This window comes from Accipiter gentilis, chromosome Z (assembly GCF_929443795.1).
Source record: "Accipiter gentilis chromosome Z, bAccGen1.1, whole genome shotgun sequence".
Classification (NCBI taxonomy): domain Eukaryota; kingdom Metazoa; phylum Chordata; class Aves; order Accipitriformes; family Accipitridae; genus Astur; species Astur gentilis.
Genome location: NC_064919.1, coordinates 44715713 through 44736012, shown reverse-complemented (window position 1 = coordinate 44736012; position 20300 = coordinate 44715713). Strand labels below are relative to the sequence as shown.

The window sequence follows — 20300 nt, the reverse complement described above, 5'->3', positions numbered from 1 at the left end:
TGTATTCCTTTTTCTAAGTTGTTATTTTGTGATGAATAGCTCCAGCCTCTAGAGGGAGGAAATGTCTTTTGATTTCAGAGTTGCACTGATTGCTTTTTGCTAAATGCTCTTCTCAGTGTCCTGCCAAGGGAGTCCTGATAACTCCAGAAGTCAATATGCAACTTACAACCATAAATTCAGAGGTGTTATTCACAGGCAGGAGAAGAGAGACACCCACAGAGCCAGAATCTTTGAAACAGATGCTATTGTCCTTTATAAAGATCATGAGAGTGCTGGATCATAGCATAATTTGCTACAATTGTAGACTTTTAGCAAATACGTAAGGACAGTGACTGCCGTAGTGCAAGTCACAAGAAATAACTGTTCGGCACAAAATATACAGGAATCAGTTGTACATGTTTTACAGCTCAGGAGAACTACAAGTCAAAGTAGTACTGAATTAAGAAGGATGGGAAAGAAACTGAGAACTGCTTCTCACTATAATGTTATTACCTGCGCCTTTTGTAAATAACCAGATGAATGAAAAGGAAATAGCCTTTTTTAATGCATTGCCAAAGATTTAGCCTGCCTGGTTGTTGACAAACACTGCAACAGCTGCATTTTCCTATAATCCAGGAGGGCGACGCCACAGTCCGCAAGCAGCTTAAAGGTGGCCGTTGCAGCCCTTGGTGCATGCGGCCGATGCAGGGGGCTGCGGGGTGAGGTTGCAGCCAGTGACTCGCATTCCTGGCAAGCCCTTGCTCTTGGCCTGGCCCCAGCACATATCTGCACAGCTCCCCGGTGCACCAGCGCATGCCTTTTAGGAAGCGCAGCCATTGCTGTAGAGGCAGATCCGGCTCCACCTGATCTCAAAGTATTTTGGGTACTGAGTGTTCAGGGGGCTGTGCGGTCCTGTGCCGTGTAAGGGAAACAGCAAGGAGCTGGGGATGGAGAGTGTATTGGGGACAGAGAGGGTGGAGAGAGCCGTGGGCTATGCTGAAGTTCAGTGCAATGGTTTGGAGGGCTGTGGTGTGTATTAAGTTTGCCCAAGAGAGACAAAGGAGGAAGAGGGGCTTAGGAAATGAGGAGTTTAACAGAAGGAGCTTCGTGCTTTGTGGAGTATAGTTGCCTAAATCAGAACAGCAAAGGAGACTTTGATCAGAAGGACAATAAAAATGAAGGAGGAAGTCATGAGTCCATGGCTGGCAATAGAAATGCTTTGTTTCCAGCCTCTGAGCTCCCTTCCCACACAAACATGCCAGCTATGCTATTGTTATGACAAAGGCACTGCTCACATATTAAAAGAAGAGATCAGTCCTTTCTCTCTGTACCCATACCATCTCAGGCTTTTTAGAGACATGTTGTTTTATCTTGTTTCTGAGGTTCCAGGATAACTTGGGGAAAGCAATGGGGAGGAGAGGGCGAGGGGTAAAAGGGGAAGAGGACTTCCCACTCATCCGAGATGAAGAAAATTGTGGGGATAGAATAATGGTGTCAAAGGTAGTAGAGTTAGTAATATTTTTGGTGGGCTGCTCAAAGAAAATACAGCTCAGCTATTCTGGCTTAACAGTAGGTTTATTAAAAAAACCCAACAGTATGGTGAAATAACAAGAACAGATAGGCAGCTATGAAGCGAAGCTGACTCAATCTATTTTTCACCAGCAGTTGACATTTATTTTGTTTTTATGCCAGTTTAGCACAGAACCAACATCTGCTTACATCACCTTTGTTGTTACAGTTCCCTGTGAATGTACCAGAATCTCAGACTGAAATGGCACATGCCATCGGCTAGGCAAAACCAATAAAGGAATGGTGGTGATCATGAGGAGATCATGAGAAGCTGTGCTACTAAGTTTGGCATTTCCAGTGAGGATTAGGGCTGTTGACTTAGATTCCAGGAACAACAATTAAGCAAACTTTGTGCTAAGATGCTTTTTGGATTTGGCTTTGCGGAAGTAATTTTTTCCCACACCTAAGTGCATCTTATTATGTCCACCCAGCTCTATCTGTGGGAAGAGGAATCCGAAGATTTGATCTGAGAAAAATAGGGGACACATTAGGTGACATTTTAGTTTTTATTGCCAGGTTCATTGCACTAGGAGTTAATTTAAAAATACCTGCAGCCCTTTCAAAACTTCTCCTTAGGAAACTATTCCTGTGCATTAATACCGAAAAACAGAAAATATTTTAAAGCCGTTTTAAAACAACAGACCTTTTAGAAGACATTACGTGCAGGGGATCTCTTTATTACAGATTCTAAATAGGATATATAGGACTGCAATCGAGAGGCTTTCCATGTTCTTCTGTCTACAACTCTTTCCAGTAATACATGTCCTATTCAATCAATATATTTAATTAATCTTCAATCAAAGAAATGTAACATACTTCACCTCAATTTCTAGTCCATTTAAACCAATTAATCTCTTCCTTTTCTGTGGCTAGCAACTAGTAGGTGGTATTTGTTCTTCAGGACACTGATGAAGATTCTAGGAGCCACTTTGCTTCTCTGAAGTATCTGCCATTTCATGAGCTCAACAATCATATCTGCATTGAAATTAAAAGCAAGCTAACATGGGGAAAGTCAGAATGAAATAAATAGAGCAGGTAATTTTTCATGCTCATGTTTCATTTTTACAACCATTTTTTGCACTCTTCCACTACATGCTTGCAAAGTAGAAATTAATGCCTTATTGTTCTTCATTGTAATGCAGAAGCACTGAGCTGTGGTTGGTTATAGCAGGAAAACTTTTATGATAATAGTTATGCCACAGCTTTAAGTTCCCACTGCATCATTAAGCATCACTTCACAGGGACAGATAGTGCCCATGTTTTCTAGGAGGGAGCTACAAGACATGTAAACGACAAGCTGTGAACCTTTGTAACAGTGTAAGATGGAATCAATCCAGGGAGTTCATCTAGCTGAGATGAACAACAATAACCTGCCTTAAAAGAAAGCAACTGCAAGCAAGACAGCTTCAAAACATCAGAGCAGCTCCTACAAATTTCTGAAAGTAAGGCTGGTGAAGGATTCACCTTTGTAGAGGGGCAGAATGAAAGACATAAGACTCTGGGATCAAAGTCTTGTAGCATGGCATGTAACAGCAGTAATGGTAGAGAACTTCACAAGGTGTCTCAGAGACATTTTTCCACATAAAACACAGCTGAAAACCTACACAGTAGAAAACCTACAGCAAACCCATACAAACAGAAGAGACAATTACTTCCTTTGGGATTTAAACAAGCCAAAAAACAGCAAAACAAAAAGTTGAGAGACGTACTTTGATTACCGGATGAAGTTTCTTGCCTTCCAGTGCTGGTCATCTCCAGTTTGGCCAACATGGCTGTTGTCAAGTTCTAACAGTTACCTACAGCAACCATTAGCACCGATTAATGCAGCCTGATTTCTTCAAATGCACATTTGGCATACATTTCAGTGAGCTCTAATTTTAGAGACTTTACGTGCCATTGTTCAGAAAGAGTCTATGACAAATATTGAATTTCTACCAAAAGTACATATACTATTTTCATAAATTGTGGTAAGTATTTAGAATGCAAACAATGTTGAGGAGGATATACTGTATTCTTATGTTGAAGCAGGAATGCAACCTATTTTGAAAGCAGCATTATAACCTACATGATTTTAACTGAAAAAATATGTCTACCTCTGTTATATAATCCTGGCCCTTCACATTTCAGATTGGCAGAGTCCATTTAGATTTTGGTACTTTCTATACAGTACAGACATGTCTGCATCTAAATGTTTTATGATGTGCTCAAGAAGTAGCCTCAGTTTCTCTGACTTAACTTCCCAAAATGATGTTCGAGTGCCTCTTTGCAGACTGCACTTTTCTTACCAGATGCTTTTGTACTGTCTGAGCTCTAAACCAACTTAATGTAAGCAAGCTTCATCCAAAAGCTACACAGCTTTGCTTGCATAACACTCTAGCCAGATCTACTTACCAAAAAGTTGCAGCCATATGTCTACAGCCAGGGCCTGACTTTAAAATCAGATTTCTCAAATTATATTGTGTGTAGTAGTTTTATTTTGGGGCAAATTCAAGTGACTAACTCTTATATGGTAACTGGGCAAACCATTAGGCCCTTGGTTAGTGCATCTGAAGCCATGTTAATAACATCTTATTTTAAAGCACTTTCTTAGTGTCTCTCCAGCTGATGCATAAAAAAAAAGTATGTAAAAACAATTGTAAGAGTCCTAACCAATCTGTGCTATATCATATACTAAATAATTCTCAACAAAAACTATTATTTACAAAACATCTTTCACCATAAGAACGGTCATAACTGCAGAAAGCTTTTCTCCAGTGTATTTTTATTAGGGATTCCTGCCATCATATCAACATACAAAACAATCAGGATGTTGACATATAGAAATGTGAAATTCACTGTACAAAGATAAGGCTCGAGTTACAGGTATATTTTCCCCTTAGTCTCCATGAAATAAAACCATTTTTAATTCTTCCCAGAGTTGTGTTTATAAATGTTAGACAAACCACAAAATAGATTTCAAGTACATAACATTTTACAATATAATCCAAGCACAGACAGAAATACAAAATATTGTACCTATAGATGCTTCATAATCCAAGTCTGTCACCCTCACCAATAATAGACTGCTACTCTCTCTGAATATGCCCAACCATATCCTTCTGTGTGAATTACATGGCCCTGGCCTTTAAATTACAGGACTCTCATGACTTTCAGTTAAATTACTTTGATAGACCAGAGAATATCAGGAAGGAAGGGAAGAATTTTAAAAGGCCAGGCCTGAATATATGCACATTGTTAGTAAAGGCAGGCACATGTGCACACACACACACACTTGCATTTAACCCTACATAAAACCTCACTGCACTGCACATTTTCTGAGATTATGTTCTCATGCAACTCAGCTATTTTCCGATAGAGTTAAATCAAGCATAACAGTACTCCTACTTCTGGAGTGCTGTAATTTACAGGGACAAGACTACATTTTAGAGCATGGGATCTAACTTTTTTTTTTAAAATAATTATCAGACTTACATAGGAGCCTGTAGGGAACCATGTCTCCATAGTCCAGCAGGATGCCAGGTTTCACAGTCTTCACCACTCAAAACACCTTTTCTGACACCTTTGTTTAGAAACAATGCAAGTGAATAATTTCCTCTTAAGGCCAAATGTCTACTTCAGTTCACTCTCCATTTCTATTAGGCTGAATGATTATTACCTCATGGGAAAGGATCATTTAGCTGCAAGTAGCACAAGAAGAAATACACATCAAGTAACTAATCAATAATGATTCTTCTGAGGAACAGATTGGCAAGGAAAAACAAAGACAAGAGAAAAAAGGTAGTTGTTTAATTTAGCATTTGTTGGTTGGGAAATGAATAGCAATCCAAAAGTTTTCAACTGAGAAAAGGAACTCCTAAGCCCTGTAACTGTTTTTTCCTTTAAAAACTGGAGAAGATTAGAAGGGAAGGAGAAATCCTCTAAGGAAATTGCTGTTTTCAAATTAGACATTTGCAAAGGCTTACATGAGAAAACCAAGCAAAACCAATTCTCTGATATTGAAACTAAACGAATTTATTCAGTAGGAATTAGAGATGTGTTTACAATGTGTTAAATGCACATCTAATAAAACAGCCTCAAATATGTCTCCAATTCATAAATGTCTAAGCAGGAGAAAGACTCTTGAGGCCAAAATCAGAGTTCCCTAGTTTAAATACAAAACACATCTGCACTAAGATTGGGGCAGGGTGAAGAATGAAAACTTTCTTCTCTCAAATACAACCTCTGTGGTACATTTGAAGGACTTCAAATGTTCTCATCATAGACAAGATTTTACTTAAGCATATTGTCTAAGCTATATTGGAATAACTTTAGATATATAAATCCATGTTACATGAAACAGCATTAGATCATGTAACTGGGCTTGTAATAAAAGGGAAAAAGGGTAAGTATGCTGCTACATGTGAAAAGAAGCATATTAGTATGCACAAAAAATATGTTGTCTTACAGATTATTAATAACGGGCATCAAAGATGAAGATGCATCTCTTAAAGTGTTTAAGCCTTTAACTGTGTCAGTAGAATACTTTTATGTCAACTGTACAGCCTAATGCTTTGCTTTTAAAAAGGAATAATTTTTTCTTCTCTATAATTTTTAAAAGTAGGTCACTCACCTACTGATTTAGCTAGGGTTTTAGCTTTTTTTTTTTTTTGCCTTTTTTTTTTTTTTTTTTTTTTTGCTACTTACTATTATCTTTTTCCATGTTATGTACAATAATCTACATTTAGACTGAAGACTCATTCTCTTCCCAAACGTACTTGGACTATCGTGTAGGGACTTTCTACAGCACTGATAAAGTATAAGACAACCTGACAGGTTAGAGGAAGGATCATTACGTTCAGTTCTGCTTACCTCCCCAAGCTTTACAACTGTGTCTTTCAGAAATTCTTCTGCATACTTCGTGTCCTTTCACCTCCCCCAGGCAGCCCCTACTGAACCTGAGTGAACTTTCTATGTATTTCCCAAACCACGGTCCCTCTGTATAGAGCTATATTAAACTCATTCATTTTCCAGCCAGTAGTTTAAAAACAAATCATTGCTAAAACACTAAAAACACCCTACATGCCCTTGTGCATTATTCTTACCATTTTGTACATTTAAATAACATCATAAGTTGTCTTTTGCTAAAAATTTACCAAAATATTTTAAACACATAAAAATGTAAAAAACCAAACAAACAGAAAACCAAACCACAAACAAAAACCCAGCATAAACATTGCTTGTATAGGCATTGGTTAGAAGAGATTGCTGCACTAAGGAGTATATTCAAAAAAGTTTTTCTTCCAGTGTCATTGGATTTAGTGTCATGGATTGAAAGGTTAAGGACAATGAAACTTATTTTGACCCCATCTTATATGATGTAATAGATGAGCAGGAAGTCTGAAATGCAATTAAAATAAAGCTTCTTTTTGGTTATTGAAAGGTGACTGTATCAGCCTGTAACTAAAGGGGCAATTTAAGTACGTAAAGGGAACTTAACAACCCGAAGAGTCTGTAATGAACTGGATATGAAGACAGCTACTGACTGATGGCCCCAGGGCATTATGGAAAGCTGGCACTAACTGAAATTTTGAATATAGCCCTTAGTTGTATCATATTTATTTAAAAATTAAAAGCTGCCCAGCATGTCACGAATGAAGTTTATTTTGCAAGCCACCCACTGCCTAAGGGGGCAGTAATATTCAATATGAAACTGCTGAAACTCCGGTGTTTGACGGATTTCATGGAGAAAAGAGATTTGAAGGTCTGACTCCAAGAGAACAAGGAGAAGAGGGAACACAAACAACAGCAGTCCAAGGCCTACAAGCAGAAGTCTGGAGAAACTCTTCACAAAGGCATTCACCTCTATGTTGCCCATTAGAAAGTCATAGCTCCACCTAAGTGCTCTCCGAGCTTCTTTTAGTTCTTCCTCCTCTGCAATCAAAAATGCATTTTCATCTGCTTCCAGTTCCTCAAATGAATCTGTATCATCTTTCTCCTTCTCTACTCTTGGACAGGTATCAAAGAGCATGTCAATCTCATCATCAACAGGGGTGGGCAGCAAGCTGGCACTAGGATTGTATACCAGTTCTGAGATGGTTAAAGGTTCCTCTTTCATCTTCTCTTCATGTTCAATAGCAAGATCAACATTCTCTCCAATGTCCTTAACTGGGGAGCTTGAAGTCACAGGTACTGAAATCTCATCTTCCTTTGGTAGTTGGATACCTGAAAAAATGGGATGAAAAGAGTGATCCTAAATTTCTGCCTTCCTGGTAGCAAAACTCAGCCTTCCAATGGTATCTACCAGAGGCCGGAAAGAAGATTCTGCACTGACTTTGTATATGGAAACCTGACCATACACAATTAGCAAAAACTGGAAAAGCTTTTTGAAAAGCTGCAGAGGAGGTCAACATCTTTTACAACACTGTAGTACACCAGATCTACTAAACTTTGTCTGATGCAGCTACTGCTAATAATGATGTAGTGCAAAACAGAAAACAGAACAGCTCATTCTCTACTGGCCATCAGAATTCTGATATAAACGAATACCTAGTACATATGTGAATTGGTGCTATTTGGTGTCTAATAATAATAATAACAACTACAACAACAACAACTCACCTTTATTTCTTGGAGATTAATGAAAGGGAATTGATAAGGTAATGGCTGAGGTTGAGAATTTTTAATAGAGCATGACATTAAAAAGAGCCAATAGGTTATCATGATAAATTCACGTTAATAGTAGAGAGGATAAAAGGAGAGGAAGGTTGACATAGAGTATGAGGATTAGGTATCATCGAAAAGGAATGAAAATGCCTCACCTCTTTAAAAAGGTCCCTCTCCTCATGTCTCATTATTCTTCCAGTCACCTCTCTGCTCTTTATACTCACAGTCTCTTTTCTCCCTCTCCTTTAAAATTCTCTCTCCCCCTTACAGAGGATTCTTTCTTAGCCTTACTGGCATGCTTGTTCCTTGTGACCCCACTCTCTGCCCAAGCTCTCTCCTCTTCAAAATTTACTCCCCTTTTTCCAGCCTACACTAACAGCAGTAAGTCTGCAAAAAAGTCTAGCTGTTTCACAGCTACGTCAACACTGCAGTGACTGCTCTTAGTCGTCATTTGCAGGAATGGAAGGGGGGAGAGTTGGGCACACAGACAAAGTGATAAGAAAACAGTTTTAAATTTGTCCCACATCCAACACTCATTACCATCATCAGATGCCATCTATGTGCAAAAGGAATAGACCATACACAGTACGGTCTGTAAGCAACAGTAGTATATAATAACACTTAGTACTTCTTGGTTTGTGATGTTAAGCACCGCTCCATTCTTTACTAAAGACTAATCCAAATGCAACATATAGATAAGGATATAGCAGGTAAAACCAATACAAGGTTACATGACTTGTCCAACAAGTAACTCAGGAAGTTCATGTCGAAGTACTATGTATAATTCAAATTGGCCCAAGATCTCTGTAAGAGATAGCAAACTGACATCATCAAAGATTCATTCTAGTTTTAGTGCAGTAAAGGTTAAGGTTCAGAGACTTTAAAACAATGTGGTATAAAAGAAAATGTATTATTACAAAAAAAAAAAGTAATCAGAAAAGTGGTACATCTCCATTGCTAATTACGCTAGATGTACAATGGGTTTCAGTGTGAAGTAAAAGGGTCTCAGCAAGCTATACTTAAGTTTTCTATTAAAGGATGGCAAACATATAAAAAAATTAAACTAAACAAAAGGCCCATTATGATCATTTTGAGATGAGTGAAATAAAGCATGACCTGAACAGTGCTATATGGAAGAGATGCATTACTGCTCTGTAAATATATGATACAGGACAAAAGTTGAAAATCAAAAATCCCAGTCATAAAGACATCTACAATATAGGAAGATACACAGCTTAGGTGCATTTTGAATCACAATTCTAAGCTAAAATTTTAAATAGTAATTCAACAACAATTGACCAAAATTCTGCAAAGAATCTCACTTTACAATCAGAAGCCTTCTCACATTTTTTCTTGAAAACATGACTGATTTTTTTTTTTACATTATTAGTCCTAAGAACTCTAAATACCATTCACTGTACTGAAATTATTAACTTTGCTTCTGAAACCTACTTTCCTTCTATTTGACTAGATAGCAAAAGAATATTCTTACACCATTGGCTACTGATCAGTAAACTAGCAGTAGGCATAACTACATTTCAGCAATGTAGTTCACTCTAGACCTTCTCACTGTTACAAATTTTGCATTTCTTGAACGACAAGGTCTTATAATCTCTATTTTCTTTTTTTTTTTTCTTTGACATCTACCCTGATTACCATGCTCAGGATGGGACATATCCACAAAAATCTCAGTTTCATAACTGATACTAGATTTTTGCACTATCAGGTCACTCAGCAGTAGACCTGCCCTGAGCCAGATACAGGAACATTATCACATTCTGCCAGACCCCAAAATACTCATTATTTGCAGAAAAAATTGCCAGTATAAAGTTAACCTATTAAAATTTTGTAAATTAAATTAAACAAGCAGATTAATATTTTGCGAGACAGAATCTTAAAGCTGCACTAGGAATCTTAAAGCTTGTTACAACACTTCCATATGGAAATATCTTCCATAGGACCCTGCTGTATACCAGAGTGTCTGACTGTTACCACAAAATCCTCCATGCGACCTCTGCAGCATTGTTAGCATGTCCTCCAGACAGTCGAAAGAGTAAGTAAGGTACTTGCTAAATTACCCCAGTTTATAGACTATCCAAAAACTGGGTGAGCAATGGCTTGTTAATATCTGGTAATTTTAAAATTATACTGAACTTAATATCAGTTGAGATGAAATGCCAATAAATGCAACATAAAATATATAACATAGTACAAATATTTCTAAAAGATGTAAGAAATTACAGAAAACCTGCACTTTAAACCTACTTGTATTGAATCACTCCTTGAATGAGCTAGCTTGCTCCTTACCTGACAAGACAACTTTCTGAATCCTCTTCTTAGTACATATTTTTATGTGTCATGTTACATTCATTACAGAAAACCTCTTCATTACAGAACACCGTCCTCAGGAAGCATCCCACCCTTCAGTAGAGCACATTAGCTACTAAAATTAATTTCCCCTTTTAAGTTTTAAAAATGGCCCAGACAGATCTCTCCCCCTGTAATTTGTTCTCTTTTCCTGCTCTCTAGGAGATACACTGGCCATGCCTCCAGGTGAGGTTTCACCTTCTGCCTAAATCCCTGAGCAAGCCAGCTTTTAAACATAACCTAGGAAAATAACTGTTTTCTAACTGGTTTAGTTCTTTGATGGTTTTTCTTCCTGAACTGGCTTGTCACGAGCGCAGCACATTACCAGGGACAGAGAGAGAGTAGGAGTGCTCCTTTTGCCCGCACCCTAGCCAGCAGATATGCACAGAAATGAAATGTTGTCCTCAAAAATGAAAATGCAGATGTCTCCTCATTAGCTAAATTTGATTGCCTAGCTAATAATTCATTGCCTCAACTAGTCTGTGCTCTTCTATCACAGCCATTTTAGAAATTCATCACATTTCAACATGAAACATATTTTGTGCTGGAACTTATTGTCTACACCATTCTTTGTACTAACAAATATACTTGCCACAGCCAGGAGGAGGATACAAACTGATTGAAACTAGACATAACAGGATATAGAATCACAGAATCATAGAATCGTTTAGGTTGGAAAAGACCTTTAAGATCATCAAGTCCAACTGTCAACCAACACCACCATGCCCACTAAACCATGTCCTGAAGCGCCTCATGTACATGTTTTTAAACACCTCCAGGGATGGTGACTCCACCACTTCCCTATAAACACTAAGAGATGAGAACAGTTTTGGGGGATCGCCCTCCTAATCATACTGTAACAGCAGTTAATTATGGATCATCAACCTTTCTCTGAGTCACTTGAGAGTTGCACTCATGATGTCTTGAAACATAAAAGCCAAAATTTTTAAACACTGGAGCCCAACACTAAGCATCTGCACATATCTTTAGATACACAAGTACAACAATTTGATTTTAAAATGTGCTTTTCGCTTTCTTTTAATAGGAGTAAAGGTAAGTTAAGCCACTTACTTGGGTACCTTAATGTGGATTAAAGGACCTAATTTTAACCTCCCAAATTTGAGAATCCTGGCCATAGGCTTCTCTATACCTGCTTAGGTCAGTAATATATCTTCATCATGTTTCTTATCACAGAGAGGACAGCTGCAGCTACTGCAAAGAAAGGTCACCCCAGTTTATGATTCTTGAGCCTTCTCTCCTTCCCCAGAGTAAATTCCAGTGTGCATAACATAAATAGTGAACAGAAACAAGAAAGGTCATATTAACTTTCATTAAAACTGTATTTTTCTCAAATAAGTGGCAAATTTCTGATTTTGTGATTAATCTGTAGATAGAATGCAGTAGAGGAACCTTTTCAGATCAGAGTTTTCTGAAGAGGTTGTATTAAAATTGGAATGTGTCACACTTCCAAAGCATACATCAACTTTACAGGCCACCATTTAGTTTGAGCGCATAACAAGAATTTTCAACTCTTTAAGTGTTGTTAAAACATACTAAATCAAAGTAACTGTGTTTTACATCAGCCAAATATAAGTGTAAATAAATAAGCTTTTAATATTAAAAAATGAAAATTTAGAATGGGCATTAACTGCTGGTGTTGAAAGCTCATTTCATATTTAAAAAATAAAATATATGAAGCTGTTCTTTTTGTGCCTTCTGATTCCCTATAACACCACAATATTTATCAAGTCAAGGACTGAGGACTTAGCTATTAACCATGGTCAATGTAAGCCCACAGCAAAGTTCCAGTCATGTTGCAATATACACATAAGTATGTTGGACCACTCAGATTTTGTTAGTGTCAAAAGATACAAGTGTAACATCATTATGGGATATAACATTTAAAATGCTTATGCAGGCATAGGAATATCATATTAAGGCACCGAAATTCTAAATCATTCTACAGTATAATAAATATTCCAGTGACACAAATTGAAGAAAGGAGCAAGTTTTTCAGATTATTTACTTTTTGGATAGCCTTCAAGAGAGTCAGTTATCTGAAGTAATAGAACCAGGTTAAAAGAAAAAAGAAATCCTCAAAATCTTCCAATGGAAAAAGAGAATATAAAAGCTAAAGCAAGCCTGAAGCCAATATCCTTTAATTACTCTACAACATTGCTGCAAATCCTTTGCTCCTATTAATACATAACAGTTATTTTGCTACAACCCTTATAAGGCTATAATTTTATATAATTTGGGGGCCTAGATTTTGAAAAGTCTACTGTTTCTTTGGTAATAGTTGAAATTTATACTGTGTTTAGATTTAAAGGACTATGACTTGAGTATTAAATTACATTTCAGAAGAACATCTTCCTTCCATTCTTCAATTTATATTTTTACCCTCAATTTACATTCCATGGGCCAGTATCTTTTAATACATATTACTGGAATATCAAGCAAATAAGCTTAATTTTATTTCTTATATTATATATCTATAGCAAAAATTTGCTACAACTTTCTGGCAACTGGATAAATTTTATAGAGCCAGAGAGATCTCATTACCCCAGCCAAAACTTGGTAGTACCCTTCCACTAAATACTGTGATTGTTCCAAACCTCTAAGTTGCTACAGCAGATAGGAACATGAACAGCTGAATAAAACACGAGTTTACAGTGGTCATCTGCTGCGAACACGAACGTGCAAGAGGTCTGACATAAATGTTGTCAGCTGCTAGTGTTTCTAAAGGAGCCAAAACTAGCAGCTGAGGATTAGCAGGATGAAGTGCAGTCCCAGCTCCACCATTCTTAAGAAGCTGCAGTTGCTGGAAATACAGCACCCCAGAAAAATGTATCCTCCTTTTATTAAAAACTTCATTTCGCACATTGTTTGGTGGCTGAATATACTGCACACAACTTTATTTACCAGACATGCAAACACAATTACATACCTGTAAAGGCTTTGTATAGTGGAGAAAGGAACAAGTGTGAAGATTTCCTTCTTTTAAACAAAGGACTGAAAAGTTAGATATGGTCCAGAAAGCACAGCGCTGGGAATACTACATATAGGTGTGTAAACAAGTAAGGCCAGCCAGGCTGCAATTAGGACAGTTCCTTCCTATCTCTTTTACTACTTCCTGTAGAAATATTGTGTATTCCTTTGTTTATTTTCAGTGTGAACAAAATTTATTTGTACTATGAATAGAATGGCCTTTTAGAGGGAAGGAGAGTGTGGCTTTCTCACATGAGCAAAGTACATGGATGTCACAAAGAAAATGTAGGAAGGGGAAACAGAATCTAGAATTGCACTAAACTTAAATATTGCCCTACGCAGGATCTGTATCAAAGCATGGTCTGCATCAAAGCGGGATCTGCATCACAGCTAGATGTCCAACCCTCAGAAGTAGGAGGCCATAGGTCCCTACCTTACCCACATCCTATGCCCATAGAAGACACCTGTTCTAGCTTTGCAAGGGGAGTAAATTGATAACAGTTTACAGTAACCTCTTTTTAGGCAGTGACCTGGCTTTCCTGGTGGCCGTTCCCACTTGTTTTAGTCTTACGGGAGCTTCTAGAAGGGAGCAAAGCCCTGTGACAGTTGCCAGCTCGTATCAGTTGCAAGCACTAAGATTCTGCAGCATTACAACTCACCCCCCAGCTGCGTTGTGGGTCACGGTGTTCAACTAATGTCGCGGCTAGCACAGCAGCCGGAGACTGCCACCCTGCTTTTCACACCCCACAAAGGGCACCCAAAGCGCAGAGGTAGACACAAAACCGAGCATGCAGCACAGCGGGCATTCTGGGGCGCCTGCCTCTACCCTCCCTCTGGCCTGGCAGGAGCCCACTCCAGCATTGCTGACCCCGTTTCAGAAGCAGGATTAAGCAGCGAAAAGGCTGAGGGTAGTAGCAGGGAAAGAGAACTGCGTATCATAGGAACAGGGATAAGAAGGCAAGATACCTCCATCAGCAGCTCAGAGAAAGGGGAGGAGCTGGTGAGGAGACTGCAGTGACTCAGAGTCTAGCACCAGGCCACCTCTGAAAAGAGCTGGATGCTGATGTGAAACCTTAGCACCCAAGAAAAGGACAAGCAGGACATTTCAGCATGCCCGCTTAGCTTGGGTGAGCCCTCCTGGTGCAAGGCGGCATTGTTCTGAAGCAGTCACATTCTCAGTGGGGTTCTCCCAAGGAGTTTTGGCCCCTGCCATGAGTTTTGCACAAGCTGACTCCAGTCCTTAGGTTTCATATGCTCATATGCAGGTTTTATATGCTGATACACAGGTTTTATATGCTGATATACAGGTTTTATGCATATGTACACCAAAAGGAATAACGACCTATAAACAGTAGAGCATAATCAAGGTTTTTAAGAACCAATGTAGCCCCAGTGCACACTTCTGTTACTAGACTGGTGTCATATTAATCCAAGATGGCTTGTACCTATTTGGAGCAGCATTTAACCTCTGAGGTGTAAGAATAAAAAATACCTGTAAATACTAATGCTTTTTCAATTTTGGTACCTATTTTTGAATCAAGGGAGCCAGGTGCATTGTCATAGACACTACAGTTTCCCCTGAGTGGTGAATTCATGAAGCAAAGGTAGCCAGGAGCTGTTGCTACTCAGAGACAAATCACTGCAAGAAGCAAGTTCTCCCATATCTTCTGTGCTTACTGCTTTCTGATTTTCAGATGCCAAAAGTATGAGAATATTCTGGTCTTTGCCAGAACATTCTCAGTTAATTCTTCTGTAAATACTAATTTCTGAAATGAAGATTCAATACAAAGGCGTAGTTTTATATAGGTGCATGGAAACTGAAATCTGTCAGCCTATATATGCAAAAATAGCAAAAGTAAACAGTACCACAGAAAGCATGGAGAAAGAAATTTTGAAATCTCAAACTGTATTAAGGAAACAGAGACATATAGATTGACAGAGGGGCCAACCCATCTTTGGCTAAGGGATTTTGGTATAAAACAAGAAAAAAACCCCACCTTCATTTTGGTTGCTATCCAAAACAGTATTGTATACTTTTTGTTCCTTGGGTTGCACTCCTGTTACACATAGTGAAAAAGAGATCGGAATCAGACTCCTTTCCCCACACCACCCCAGTACTATTATTCAGTACCTTAAACTATTCAGTATCTAGAAAAATAAAACCAACAAAGTTGTGATCTGGCAACCCAACCCACCCAGTGGCAGTAAAATGCTGAACTGTATCCACTACTGTATTCAGCTGACATTGAAAATCCGCTACCAACCTACCTGCTAATTTAAGAACTATTTAGTTTTGTCAGAAGTTATCATAGTTGCAAAGTATTTCTCCTTCTCAGTCCAAGAAAATCACAAGGGCAAAATTCCAGTCATTCATTTGTTAGCAGTTAACAAATAAATCCACAAATTATGTAAGATATTACAACAAACACTGTTTAAGTTTAATCTCATTCATTCCCCATTTGCAACTCTGTTCCTGTCAGTAATTCATCCTTATTCTCTGCTATACCAGACCTAACATTGTCTTTCACAGTACAGTTCCTTTCCAAGAGACCACTAGTAGCATAACAAACTGGGGGTAAGGGGGAGGTTTAGGTAAAAGAAATGTAAATTTACCAGCCCTTCTGGCTGTGATCTTGGAGCCATGCCGAAGTAATCGAATGCATACTTCCTTGTTGCAGTGGTTAACCATCCGCAAATGAATGCTTCTCTTGGTTTGGATTTTTACAAGACATTTCACCATTTTGACTATTAGTTCCTCTTCTCAAAGTCTTGTAAAGGCTCGACCCATACCAGCTTTGACCTTTTATTGAGTTCCCACTCAGTTTTAAGAGACTAACACAAGTCACTCTCAATGAATCAAATGACAAGCTTCTAACGTGGCCAACAAAAATATCCCAGTAGGGAACAGAACGAGAGGTTATTTTTAAACATTTCCAAATGCCTCATAACGTACAATACAAACTTCCACAGCATCCATCTCAGTTAGCAGTTGCTAGCATAACAGCTGAACCACACACACAAGCATAAAAATATCTAAGGCATCAAAATGTAGTGCAGTGAAACAAAGGGCAAGCATTAAGCGTCTGTTTTTCACAGAACAAAATGACACTGGCCATTATTTTTCTGGAGAGCTTCAATTTGGCCACTGATGTCAGTTCCCTACCACTGCCTGGGAAATATTTGCAGAAAATGTATAGATACAAAAGTAAAAATCCTATGCTGTGGTTACAAACCTTAGTCACAAGGCAAGCCAATAAGATGAAAATGCTTTCATTTCAAGACTAGAATCAAAGCTGACCTGCCTGTGTATAAACGAGAAGAGAAATTTCCTAAGTTTGGAAAAAATGTCTCTCTTTGCATATGTACTCCAGTTCCCATTTGTGGACAACTATTGGAGACATTCATATCCACCAGAAAGAAGTGTTGCTTCAGAAGGCTGGGCATTTCCCCATCCACGTCTAACAGAGATATGCAGGCTCCTAAAAAAGGCATGACGCACATAGGCTGGCTGCTGATAGTTTGCTCCAGCTGGAATGCAACCACATACACAGCATCACACTGTCCTAGTGGAAAAGGAGCTCTTACTGGGTCCACTGAAACCACAGAGAGGAGATAAACCGTAAGGAGTGTACTGGTGAGGATGTAGTCTCTCACTTCCCAGAATACTTACCTTTAATGTTTACAACATGTTGTGCCATCTGAGTCTTCATTATCTGATGTCCTTGTTCCGTCTGCACCATAATGTCAATGATGTGCATGCAAATATGTGGGAAAGAAGGGGGCAGGGGAGAGAGTCCTGCAAATGTGTGTTTTACACCAAGTGATTTCTCTCATGAAAGACATCTGCTTCAGTGGAGCTTTTGGAAGCATCTTTATGGTGGCTCCTTTCCCCTGCCTGCCTCACCCATATAGTATGAATATCCAGCAGTGCTCCTTTTTGCTCCTTCCTCCTGCAGGGCAAACACTCTTCTCTTCCTTTCCTTCTCTGCAAGCACTTCCTCGTGGGTCTGAGGAAAGATCAAGTGCCTTTTTGCTTCCTATCTCCATGCTGTCACCACTTCAGATGCTGTTCTCATCTTTATTCTCAAAACTGTTGTAGCAACCAGAAGAGGATCATTAAAATCTCACTAAAAAGGGTTGAACCTTCACTGTGTACACGGCTACAAAAACTGGAAAGCACCAATTCTTACAAAAGTCTAACCACCAACGTGTTCAATACGCAAAGGAAAGCCTAATTGAGGACACAAGCATTACCTGGACAAGGCTGTGAATGATTTCCAACAGGAGCACACTCATGTCAATGAAGAAACATGTATCAATTATGTTTTATGTGACCATGCTTATGCAAAAGAGAAATGACTGTGAGATTTCAAGTCACTGCCAACAAACCATGCATACAAAACTAACGGAGATTTATGCTGAAATCTTGCAGCTCAGTCAGCAACTCTGTCTCTACTACTAAATCTCAGCAGGTAAGGAACAGGCTCTGTCTCTTGAGAGAAAGAAGACTTTGCATGACCTGACAATGGCAGCATGTCCTGCATGGTGGTTGGAAGATGTTTTTCAGAGAGGATTTTCCAGACAAGGAGCCTGCTTCTCTCCTGCAGAGCTGCCTGGGACTCTGTGTGCAGAAGAGGGCCAGAAAGGCAACGGGTCTACTCTCAGTAACTAATTGGTTTTGCAGCTCTTGTCACTCTCCTCCTTCCTAAATTGCTACTCTAGTTATTACACAGCTGAAAGACTAATAACTGGTCAGAACTGTGACAGAGACCCTTTGCATTCATGCCCCATTACAGAGGAGGCAGAAAACAGCCGATGATTACATAAACTTCTCTTAATATCAGAAAGTATGGTTTACAAAAGCAAAACCAATCCCCTCTCAAAACCAGAAAACTAAAACTAATAAAACACTCTTCAGAACTAATATCCTTCCCCAGCAGGTGAAAATAGTGAACAGGAAATATCTATTCAAGCATAACAATTTTAACATATTTGTTAAAAGGAAGTATATCACCTGTTTTCAGATTTTAGAGGTACATTATTATGGTGATGGGGGAAATGTTGTTTAGTTTGTAACAAAAGTAGTGATCTTATTTCATAGACACATGGGATGGTAAACACATGGAAATCTGAGAATTTGTAAATAAGTTATGAAGGAAAGCTAGCAGAGCTAATTCTTGTTAGCATTTGGTATTGTTATCTTGAAGTGAAAGGTTTGCTTGTAAACAAGTTGTTTTCAGACATTGTAGGGCTCAATTACATGATTAGAGGACTGTAAATCCAAGTTAGTTTTTTGAACACAGACACAATGACGCATGCAGTGATGTTAAGATCTCCTGAGCCCAGAACACAATTTGGGACACTGCCAGAAACTTGCAAGACAAAGTGCACAGTAATGGGAGAAACTTAAGATGACCAGACTTTATTCCATAAATGAGAGAACTATCTCAATGCTAAAAAACTACCAAAAAACTGGTAGAAAATTCCATTACATATAACCTGAACTAAGGGTGCTCACTTTGGCCTCTACGAAGCTTAATGAATATTAGAAGAAATTAATTATCTCTGCAGACCACAGGAATCTAAAAATAGAACTGCTATTTTATTGAGAAAACCTATCAAGAAATCTGATGAACTCCTACATATTACAATTTTTTATATCATATACCCACACACAGAGCAGGTACAATAAGCTAACAGGAGTATTGCTTCTGCTAATTTCACAGGGAAAAGCTGTTTGATGCTATATGACACAGGACATTTCATGATTCTCTCTGATGTATTAAGATAAATTGTGTCTCATGTACAGCAGGTATGATTTTGAAAATACAAATGTTGACAAGCTGTGTATTAGTTCTACCCGGAGAAACAGTTAGCACTAACCCAGTATTTTTTTTTTTCCAATAAAAATTAAATGTAACACTGAGCTGTGCCCAAGGTAAAAAGTGGACTAGATTACCTGTTACAGTGTTCTTGCTGTACAAATGTAACATGTAAACAGATACTTTACATTATTTCATATTTTACTAGCATATTTTTAATATTTATTCATACTATTATTCATAAGTGGCCAATTTCTCATGTGTTGTTGCCTAAGCTGTACCCACAAAAGCTCCATATGCCTTTGTTCTACAACAAAAGCTTACACAGATGATAATGCACACACACAGACAACTAGACTGGTAGTAGCTGGTGTGTGCTCATTCCCATACGTGCATGTAAGATGCAACAAAGACTCCACATTATAAAGTAAAGATAAGTAAAGATATCATTCACGCCAATTAATTGCCATTAATGCAATATTTCTTAGACTTGAGTGACACACAAAAATAAGTTAGCTAAAGGATAAGACCTCTCCGTACACAACTCAGATGCACAGGCATACAACTTCATAAGAAAAAAAATCTTAAAAGATCAATGAGGACATCTAAAAAATGTGTAAATCTGGGAAAGAAAAAATTGAAGAACATGGACTTCAAGCAGGAGAAATTCAGTGAGTCTGTGCCATCAACTCTCTCTTTTCTAAAATAAAGTACAAGGTAGATCAATCAATAGAATGACTGAAGCACACTACTTTCACTTTAGTTGCTCCAAAAGCAAGAGTCATTGTCACCAGGGAAATAATTCATGTATGAAACCTGAGCACACAAGTATCATGTGACTTAAAAGAAGTTTTTATTACTTTGTCAAAACCACATTATTATCCTGGGATTTAGAGGTATGGTTTTGCATTTTTTTTTTTTTTTTTTTTTTTA

At 38.3% G+C, this 20300-nt stretch overlaps 1 protein-coding gene across 2 annotated transcripts in view; it reads right to left on the bottom strand.

Moving 5' to 3' along the window:
* Window positions 1-6233: 6233 nt before the first annotated feature.
* FRMD3 (FERM domain containing 3) overlaps window positions 6234-20300 on the bottom strand; it is a 149245-nt gene continuing 135178 nt past the window's right edge. For both annotated transcript variants that reach the window (XM_049795031.1, XM_049795032.1), the window contains one exon: window positions 6234-7749. In XM_049795031.1, the coding sequence (XP_049650988.1) occupies window positions 7154-7749 (596 nt within the window). In that variant the 3' untranslated portion in view covers window positions 6234-7153. The remainder of the gene's footprint in view (window positions 7750-20300) is intronic.